Source organism: Triticum dicoccoides, chromosome 7B, assembly GCF_002162155.2.
Source record: "Triticum dicoccoides isolate Atlit2015 ecotype Zavitan chromosome 7B, WEW_v2.0, whole genome shotgun sequence".
NCBI lineage: Eukaryota > Viridiplantae > Streptophyta > Magnoliopsida > Poales > Poaceae > Triticum > Triticum dicoccoides.
This window is the reverse complement of record NC_041393.1, coordinates 717,917,124-717,927,671: the sequence shown is the minus strand read 5'-3', so window position 1 is coordinate 717,927,671 and position 10,548 is coordinate 717,917,124. Positions and strand designations below refer to the sequence as shown.

Here is a 10,548-nt window from a genome sequence, read left to right as displayed (position 1 = left end):
GGTGGAGATGGGGGGCATGGTGCGTGCCACGGCAAGCAAAGCCGTTGGAAAGCAAAAAAGCGGGCGGGAAGAAGACGACTGTCACACTGGCAAGCCGGCTCGTTCCCGTCGGTACAGTCACACTCATCACCCGTGCGGTGCGTGAGCTGGGGTGGTTGGTGGTGGGCCCCACCTGATGGCCCGGCCCGCGCGGTACATTCTTTGGTGGGCCGGGAGCTCGGGAGAGAGCGGGCCGGCTCGAATGAAGCCCGATGAGTCCAGGCCCGAGCGAGGTGGGCGGCTCCTTCCTCAGAAGCCCACGGGCGAGAGCATCCGGAGGACGGCACAGCAGACGGAGGAGAGGGGAGAAGAGAAGCTCTCGTGCTCGCGCGACGACGACGACGGCGACGACCTCCGCCGCGGCGACGATGAGCCCCCTCCGCGCCCTCCTCGTCCTCGCCGCCGTCCTCGCCGCGTGCCTCGGCCCCGCGGCCGCGGACCAGCCCGGGTAGGCTCCCCTCGTCCCCGCCCGTTTTCCCTCTCCGATCCGATCGATCGGCGGGAGGCTGTAGCTGACCCCCTCTCTCGCCTCGCCCTGTGGTTGCAGATCCGTCGAGGGGTACACCATCGCCGGCCGCATCAAGATCGACGGTCAGTGCCCTCGCCCCCATGGTTTGAACTAGATGCATCTGGTAACTTCTGCGTGCGTGCGTAGGCGGGATCCAGCCTTCGTGCTCTGCTCGAACCTGGCCAATTTGGTGGAATCTGTCTCTGGGGCCTGTACATGGGCGCGTGATCCAAGTAGGGCCAAGCGTGTCGATGCCACTGATCTCCCCGCTGTACCACTATGCGTCGCCGTTGCTTAGGCAGCATGCTTACAGGCACATCACAGTAGCTGATTTCATCCAGCTTCATCTTTGAAATTCGAGCCGCGTTGGAGCTGTGCTGTGGCTGCTGTTTGTTTATATGCTGCATCCTTTTGTTCTGAGGATCAAAACCGATTGACAGATGTAGGAACATGTTTATTCGGCGGCTTCTTGTAGAGAGAGGGGAATTGACGAATTGTCCAGATCCACGCAGGCAAATCAGAGTGCCTCTCTGCTAGAGTATATGTTTGCTGATAAACGTGTTGGCACAAGCGTTCAAAGCCAATGTTTCTTGGCCAGGATTTGGAGTGTTTGAAAACGCACAAAGGAATGGATGCTGCATGACGTTTCTTTGGAAGTATTGGCTTAGTAAGAGCATTTTTAGCATGTGTATAACCCTCGGATTTTGGTGCCGTGTTATTTCAGCTCATTGTAAATTGCTAAGGCGGGTTACTATGTTGGTTTCCTTGCATTTGGATAATTGATTAGGACTTCAGATCTTTGTCATGCATCCTGCTTCTTGAAGTGCACTTAGAGATTATAAGTTCTCAATGTTTGTGGAGCTGATACCTACTAATGTTCTCCCGTGAGGTCCACCTGATGTTGTTTTGATCTGTTGTGCTTATAGCTGCAAGGGGCTTTGGTCTTCCAGCCAAGACATCAAACACGAAAGTGATACTTAATGGTGGTCAGAAAGTTACATTCGCCAGGCCAGACGGCTACTTTGCCTTGTATCCTACAAAAACATGTTATACCATGCCCTTCCAAATTATTTTGACTTCTCTTATGAGGGGGGAATTGCTTTTATTTGAATTTTGATCAATTTAGTCTGTTCTTTCATGCATCATTGTTTTAATATTGTCCATTTTTCTGAGGATACTTTTCTTTCTGAAAAAAAGAAATAAGAGAATCCTGCGGAGAGTGCAATTATAGTTTATTGGGTTTGTAAAAATGTTTCACTGTTGGCAGCTCATGTGCAACGTTAGCAGATCATCCTGTGCTTATTGTTACCCCTTGACCTAATATCCTTAAGCCACAACGTGCCTGCTGGGACACATTTGATCGAAGTCTCCTCACTTGGCTACTTCTTTTCACCAGTGAGTATTCATTAGAAAATTTCATTGTAATATGAGCAGAATGGGCCTAAACAGTTGATTCTCTATTCTGTTGTGTGATAGGTTCGAGTGGACGTTAGTGCCAGGAATCCTGGGCACATTCAAGCAGCATTGACTGAAAACAGAAGAGTTCTAAATGAGCTTGTTTTGGAACCTCTGAAAGAAGAGCAATACTATGAGGTGTCTAATGCTATAGTTTTTTGTTAGCCTATTTCCTCGCTGCTTGCTGTTATCAAATCCTTTCTTAACCAACCTATGTGTCTGTATCTATTTTCCCCAGCCGAGGGAGCCTTTCAACATTTTGTCCCTTTTGAAGAGCCCCATGGGTATGATGGTCGGTTTTATGGTCCTAATGGTCGTCGTTATGCCCAAGATGATGGAGAACATAGGTAAGTGGCATATAAACACATTTCAAACCTTTTACATCCAAGAAAAAACTAGAAGCTTCATGTTTGTATATTAAGCAAGTAGAAGCTTAGCAGATCAAGGCCCATGCTTACCACATATAACTGTTATAAACGTACAAGCCAAGATATAAAATTCAACTTTGTTGTGCATGTTCCATTTGTTATGGTTTGAGCCCATTCAGAGTTAATAGCAACATTAAATGACATGTTTGGTAATAATGTTTTCAAAATAGAAAGAAGTAACCTGTGCTGATTTGTATGTAGTGTGCCTGAATCTATGTTGTTATAATATATATGCACTGCACAGTACTTGCCTTTTCAGCTGCTCTATCTACACTACATTGCTTGCTGCTAAATACTTTTTTGTGTCAGGCTGTTTGTTTCGTTTTAATACTATATATGGTTTTGTAGCAGTGACTCTTACAATCATAGCTGTTTGTTTCTCTAATCAGTTTTACTTTATGCAAAATACATACTGACAGAAACTAAGAGATGTTATCTAGTTTATTAATGATCTGTAATGTATATTCTTCAACGATACTTCCTGGCAATGATTTTCTGTCGATTTCGCTCATATACCTTCCTCACTTCCTGTCTGTTTTATTCTTGAAGATCCTGAGGAGATAAAGCAAGCTCAAGAGCAAATGAGGAACTCACCTGTTCCATCCTTTTCTGGCTTGCTAGCTAGAGCAAACAGCTAGATGTAGAACGTGGGACAGTATGTGGCTTAAGTTTATGATGCGACAAACATCCGTGCCAGACTGCTTCACACTTCCATGGGAGGCTGGGACAAGGTGGAAACTCTTTTGCCCACTTTTAATGTATTCTACTGTATTCTAAGATGTAATAGGTTTGTAATGGAAAACCTTGTGAAACACCTGGCTGAACTAGTCATGAATTATTTGATTTATATAGCTCACGTCAAGTACAGTGTGTCAACTTGTTAACCATTTGAATATTGGATGCCTTGCTGAGTCGTTGACTATCGGTAGAGACATCCTGATGCTGACCTTTGGTTGATCACAAACACCGCCAGAATATGAAAAGAAAAATCAGATACCCTTTTCGGTACGTATCTGAACTGATACTATGGCAGGCTCATGGTTGAACTCTTCTCCAGGGCTATGTACTTAGTCGGTTCCTGATAACATTTCGTAGGTACGAATTTGCCCTCTTCATTTATGGATGATACTAGCTGTGTGGTCGGTCAGACAAAGTAGAGTCCATATCCAGCCTTGTCAATATGTTATGGATCTGCCATTTTCTTTTCCTTTTTGAAAACTTCAATCTGTTATGATGATGCATTCCAGAAGCTATTAATTTTAGTTCGGGAAGATGACAGTGTCCCGCTCGCAGGACATGATTGCGCCTCACCTTGGTTTGTTCTTAGTGCACCCTAGCTAGCAGTTTGATAGCATGATATGGAACCTGTTACAAAGGCGCACAAGTGACGAGAAATTGGTAGGATATGGAACCTATTTTGCAAATTTGCAAAGTGCGAAAGTGACTAGAAACTGATTCCTAGTAGTAGTTCTGTAAAACCTTTTGTCTAATCATAAGAGAGACTTCTGATGACTGTAATTTTAGGACATGTGTGCATCTCTCCCAGAGAGAGAGAAGAATAAAGGTTGGTCTGCCACCTGCTTCATTGGATATGTGCACCCCTTTTCTGGATGCTGAAAATGACCTTATACTTGGGAGCTAAGGGAGTTAGATATGAAGAGGTGGTGTAAGATCTAGACGTCCACGCCTCTCCTAGTGCTTACTATAATTTATCTATTGTACACACAGTGTGTGAATGTGATCACCCTTCTTGATGCCTCCTCATTTCGCTTTTGTTTAGGTAGATCACCCTTGACCTGGTGTCCATCATCTAGAGACTACATGTAACATACCTATGCTTTTGTAGTCTAGTCATGTAGGAGTAAGTAGAACTTGACATGAAAAGTAAGTATAGAATTATCATGAAATGGACCTGGATCGGTCTCGTGACACGTGCCTTAAAGCCTGTAGTAAAAATTAATTTGAACCGTGAATTCGGTAAATTATCTAATCATAAGAGGGACTTCTGAATGTGATTACTCTTCTTGGTATTCTCCCCCTTTTTTTTAAGTAGATCACCATGACTTGGTGTCCATCTGGTGTAGTCTAGTCATATACGAGTAGGCTGAATTTGACATGAACAGTAGTATATTACTCTTACGAAATGGACCTGAATATATCAATCCTGACAACACGTGCTCTGAACCTGCGGCGAAAATCAATTTCAACCGTGTTACGGGAAATTTATCATATATTTTGCCGCCATCCCTGACCGAAACCCATAGCATAATAACCCCGGAAAATATACGCCTAGGACTAAAGTCTCCTCTAAACGGCAAGCTGGAAGTAAGCTAGAAACCGAATTATTTGCTGGAAACCCTCCTTGGGTTGACAGTTGGGCACCATGTGGTGACCAGGTAGAGCCACAGGACATGTTCTGCTAGAGAACAAGCTTTGCATCCCTCTCACTATAACTGCACACAGCTGGTCACACTCACCACCTAATAGAGGGGATGGGGATCTGTGTCCTCCATTGGCCCGGGGAAGGATAAGGCCTGTCAATGGGGGGCAGGAAATGCCTGAACCAGATCACACCTTGGGAGGGTGAGCCCGAAAGCCTGAGGTGATATGTTCCACCCTCAGAATCACACACTTTATTTCTGCTGGATAATGCATGATATATGTATGTTGCTGTAAACTCCATTGTTTGGGGTTCTGGATCATTGGCCTCCTGGCATTGGGATATTTTGTGTGTGTGTGTGTGTGTGCGGGTTGTCGAATTTTGCATGTTCCTCGAGCGCGGAAACCGGTTTGTTTTCGCCGTTTTTTGTCGGATCTCGGAGTTAAGGCGAGCCATGATGCCCGGGACCGTGGTCTTTTTCGGTGGTCCATGCTAGCCGCTGCGAGCTGCGGGATATGTCTTCTTCGATACAACACGTCCCAATATTTGGAATTTTCCGTCCTTCTTTTTCGCATCCCAAACTATCCTTTCTTCTTTCTTTCTGTTGGAATATGTTCTTGGGGAGATAAAGAGGAATATATCAAAAGAGAAGCCCACTTGCGGCAGTGAAGTCTATGATAAGGAGATGGGGTAATTGGGGCAATATCTGTATTTTGGCTGCACCAGCATCAGGCCACTTGCTGCACTACTGACAATGCACATCAATGATAGCTGGAATTTGGTTATTTTTTGAGCTGCATATGGAAGCTGCCTGGTAACTGTTGGGTCATGGAGATGCAGATCTTATTTAACCTAAACTATTGCAGTTAGGCCTCTTTCCTCCAGTGTTCAAATCTAGCCAACTTCTGCCATTTGGAGCTGTATATACATACCCTCTGTATCTTTGTTTATTGTTCCTTGCAGAGACTAAAGTGTCTTCAGTACCGTGATGGAAGTGTGTTGCTCCCATGAATCTAGAAAGTAGACAGAGCATCACCATCACCATCAAGGGTCTCACCTACCATTAAGTCAAGACAAGAAAAAGATTAACATTTGATGAAATTAAGGGGGGAAATATCTTGTGGACCTGTCTACCATACCATACCATCCATGGTGGGGTTTGTGAGAAACCACCTTGATTTGGACAAGTGTGCACCATATGAATTCATAGATGAATTAGCATGGCCTAGGATTAATTACTCTGTGTAATGTGAGTTGGACATTCACATGTTGAGTAGCATCTGCCCACATGTAAATGGGATCAATCTTCTTGATCCCATTTCTTCCTGTGTCTATTTTATTGTGCAAACCTTACCATTCTCCCTTCTTGCACCGCTATTACTCACCACCTCTGTTTCAAAATATAAGGTGTAGTTTTTTTTCCTTTGCGGGAGAAAATATAAGGTGTAGTTTGACTGGGCGAAGGTAATATATCAATGGCTTTTTTAATAAAAGAAGTTCAAGTCCCCAATAATTGTTCCAAAGTTACATATTACTCTCACTGAATTTGCTTAATTATCAATAGGAGCACAAATATTTTGAGGCAAACGTACCCTAGCATTTGCACTCACGGACTATACTCTTTATAGCCATCAGATATGCTTGATAACCATCATTTTGCTTTGACAAGGTCACTGGGCATCAGGCATATGTTCCTGACTTCAGTTATGATCTAAACAGGTTGGGCACATATCTGGACCTAGATCCCCACCTAATGTTAGGACAAGTGTTTCTATTCCAGTGATGCAGCTGATGTCTCCTCTAGACCCACCAGTGGCAGCCACTCTCAACTAATTAACTCATTTGACAGACAGTGATCACCACCACTGCGCTGTGTGACCGGATACCTATTAAATCGTTGTCCACTGTGCTGTCTTACTCTTTCCTAAGCACAGGCCACATGCACTTGTCCATACACAATGTAATTAACTACTCCCTCCGTCTGGAAATACTTGTCGCAAAAATGGATAATAACTGATATATTTAGAACTAAAATATGTCTAGATACATCAATTTCTCTCACAAGTATTTCCGGACGGAGGGAGATATACTCCATTTGATTGGATATTATACAAATAATTTATTGTTGACATGGAACAAGTATTTCCGGACAGAGGGAGATATACTCCATTTGATTGGATATTATACAACTAATTTATTGTTGACATGAACACCGTTTTTCTTTTCTTGATTGAAACAAAGACATGGACATTGCCATAAGAAATGCTGAAATAGTATCATGCTAGATCCAGTTCTAGTTGGCTTAAAAATATGCATGCATGTGCATTTCAAAATGCTGCAAATACGGACAGATTTTAGGTACTGCACAAGGTGGCACCGACATTGATTTGTGACCTACTGCCAGGTGCAAACAATATAGACATAACAGAAACAAATCACATGCAGAGACCATGCAGGTGAAGCCATAATGCAGGCTGTTAGGCTACCAAGGACCATGCATGTCTAGCTGGAACAGCGATGTAAAGTTCAAAAAAAAAACTCGTAGAAAAATAGAGGGAAAAGAATGGTACTAAAACAGAGAACCTACGCGCAATCATAATTAAACAGAGACCACCTAAGCGGCTAAGCCCAACCATAATATTACTAAAAATACTAACTAATACCCATGCTACGCTAGAAAAAAACATACACAACCGTTCATGTTAAATCATTTTCAACGGCTCAGCTTTTTCAGTATCTCGGTACAGTTATCGCGTCGCTTTCTTTTGAGTTTGTAGCAAGCATTTTGTTTTTCCATTTCTTGTGCCTAGTTTTCTTAGAGAATTTTAAGTAAGTGATTAAATTGTTTTCGTTGAAAGAGCCTTGGAGTGTTTCCATTTGTTAATTTGTTATTTTTAGGGGTTGAAAGATAAGAGCAAGGTGATGTGCACACCCAGCCACTAGCAACCAGCAACTCTCATTCAATAAGCTTACAAGAGTGATTAATATAGCATGTGACCATGTACCACACGCACTCCTTATCTTAACACCGTGACTAATTAAATTAGTTTCGCAAAACTGTGATCTAGCAAACAGAGAATTATGGAAGAGGGGAGTGTCATGTGGCGGCTCACCTCGTCCGGCTTTCGTGCATATACCTTTCTCCTGCCTTTTCTTTAGCCAAAAAGTATGTGGAATATTTCCATGCTTTTTGCTTGTGTTCATCCAACGGGTCGAAGTATGATTCGGATGCCTGCCTCGTCATTCCATAACACATCATTTGATTCTGATGCCTTCTTAACCCTTTTGCTGAACAGAGTTAGTTATTGTGTGTAATGTCTTGTTTCTTAAATACTACTCCTTAAGACTGCAAATCAAGGGCTAACTCTAATATTTGTTAGAAATGTTAATATTCCTAACTAAACATAATTTTGTTATGGTTATTTTCATCCCCCCTTTTGTCAAGTATATTCTTCATGTTTTCTCTCTCCCTGCAAAAAGTCGGTATGGGTCAAACTATGTTTTTCGAATTTGTTATTCTTACCCATGGGAATATCCAAATGATTTGAGATATCTTCTTGCCGATTCTCCGTTAAGATGAGTCAGCGATGAGTCATCTGATTAGAGGTTGATGATGGTTCGGAGATACCGATGCGCCCTTCAGTTCATATAACAAAATGCATTGTATAGTTGTATAGTTGAGCTTTCGCTGAAGAACTTTTGTTAGTATACGTATATTATCTTGTTTCTTGAATGCCATAGATTCTTATTTAATTCTGGTTTATACTTGTACTTGCTTTTTATCCGAGAGAAAATAATTATGTAATATGGGGCAAAAGATATAGGCTCATACCTAATATCCAGCCATTTGACTTGTTGTCACAATATCCAGCTCACTGTCAAATCGGTACTTTTGATCATGGGTGGATGGCGTACGGCCATCTCTGTTGACTAAGTATCATAGGAGTTGCTTGGCTTTCAAGCACGAGCTACATATTATTCAATTGCCATTCAATTGCCTAGTTGCCATATTAATTATTTGCCTTTTATGTGTACTATATATGTTACAAAATAATTTCTTTGATCACTTAAACATGCATTAGAAGCTGTATAGCTGGATACAATTGGAACGCATGCTGATGGGTATCACTCATTGTATGTTAGCTATTCTTACCGCATTAGTCCGAGATTTCAATGGGAGAATTATCTTCTTTGAGATTAATAACAATCCATGGAACGTCATGGTATCATAGTGGGAGAGGCACACTGGTGGAAAAAGGGCCTTTGGTCGCGGTTCGCAACTGCCATTAGTCGCGGTTGCGCAACCGCGACCGAACGGGCGCGACTAAAGGCCCCCCCCCTTTAGTCGCGGTTGCTTAAGAACCGCGACTAAAGGCCCGTCCACGTGGGCGCCAGGCGGCCGTCGGGGCGGAGGACCTTTAGTCGCGGTTCTTCTGGCCAACCGCGACTAAAGGCCGCCGCAGGTTTAGGGTTTTAGCCCCCCCCCCTAAACCTGTTTTCTGTTTAATTTGTATTGTTTTATTTCTTTTGTGCTTTATTTTAATTTTGAAGGAGTTTCACATATTCTACGGTACTACATACATGCATATGAATGTACAATTTCAAACAAATTTGAAATTAGAACCAAAAAGAATTCAAGAGGAATATACAATATATATTCAATATCATCGGATGACCATATACAATTTTGAACAAGTTTCCATACATAATTTAATGCATTTAAAGTTCTACGTCCTCGTAATGGTGTTCTCCTTTAGGATGGAGGACTTCCCTCCTGAACCATCCAGCTAGTTCCTCTTGAAGTGGTCGGAAGCGAGCTTCTGGACTAAGCATCATCCGGAGGTTATTCCTCTGAGCATTGGTATCACTCGGAACCCGCCGCTCAGAGGTGTATCTCCGGATCATCTCACAGACATAGTATGCACATAGATTGGTCCCCGCTGGCTGAATATCCTCACCATTCTTAGCCTTTGACCTTTTGAATTCTAGCTCTTTTTTGAATTCACCGACCTTTGTATCTACGAACCGTCTCCAAACCCTACGAGGCAAAGAAAATTAAATGAACAAGAGAGTTATTAGTTACTTGATATTAGGAAATGAACGAAATAGGTCGATCGATATAGAGCGCAAATGAATGAAAATAATTACTTCTGCAGCATTCTTCTCATGCCGCCCCAAAGCTTTGGATCCTTATTCAGAGAGTCGTGGACGAGACATTCTGAGGTGTCAACTTTAATTACTAGCAGAATCCAGTGGAACCTGCGGACACGATACATGCACAGTACGTCATGCATAACTCATCGATTAGCCGGCCACATACCATGCGTGGAGTAAACAAAAGAGAATGTGCTCAAGACAGAAACACTCACCCAAAATGGTAAGGAAATAGAATATCACTTTTGAGTTCCTGCTTTGTAAGAAACTGCCACAGGTCTGCCTCCATGTCGGCGGGGTGATGCTCCAACACATATCCATTAACGATGTGTGGGTCAATGAACCCAACATCATGGATGTTCCTTACTCTGCATTCCTTAATCTTCATTCTGCATGTATAATAGCGGACACAACAATATAGTTAGGACATATATATAGTGCAGGCAATATGAACGAGATGGGGTAGAAATAAATCACTTACAGAACGTAGCAACTGATGATAGATTTGTCGAGCTCGCGCAGATTGAAAAGCTGGAACAATTCACTCAGATGAATTTGTACATAGTAATGTTTGAAGTGATGCT

The 10,548-nt window shown here is 42.7% G+C and overlaps 1 protein-coding gene across 1 annotated transcript; it reads left to right on the top strand.

Annotated features, from left to right (window-relative positions):
* Positions 1-317: 317 nt before the first annotated feature.
* Positions 318-3,314, top strand: LOC119337617 (ER membrane protein complex subunit 7 homolog). Its single transcript, XM_037609783.1, has 7 exons — positions 318-487; positions 587-630; positions 1,474-1,576; positions 1,879-1,942; positions 2,024-2,140; positions 2,241-2,349; positions 2,980-3,314. The coding sequence occupies exons 1-7, from the start codon at positions 408-410 to the stop codon at positions 3,066-3,068; spliced, it is 606 nt and encodes a 201-aa protein (XP_037465680.1). The 5' UTR covers positions 318-407; the 3' UTR covers positions 3,069-3,314.
* Positions 3,315-10,548: the final 7,234 nt, after the last annotated feature.

Excerpts from the sequence above, each read along its gene's own strand:
- LOC119337617 (XM_037609783.1), top strand. The coding sequence starts at position 408 with ATGAGCCCCCTCCGCGCCCTCCTCGTCCTCGCCGCCGTCCTCGCCGCG. Across the intron at positions 488-586 it reads GCGGCCGCGGACCAGCCCGG|ATCCGTCGAGGGGTACACCA; the intron begins GTAGGCTCCCCT and ends CTGTGGTTGCAG. Across the intron at positions 1,943-2,023 it reads TTGGCTACTTCTTTTCACCA|GTTCGAGTGGACGTTAGTGC; the intron begins GTGAGTATTCAT and ends GTTGTGTGATAG.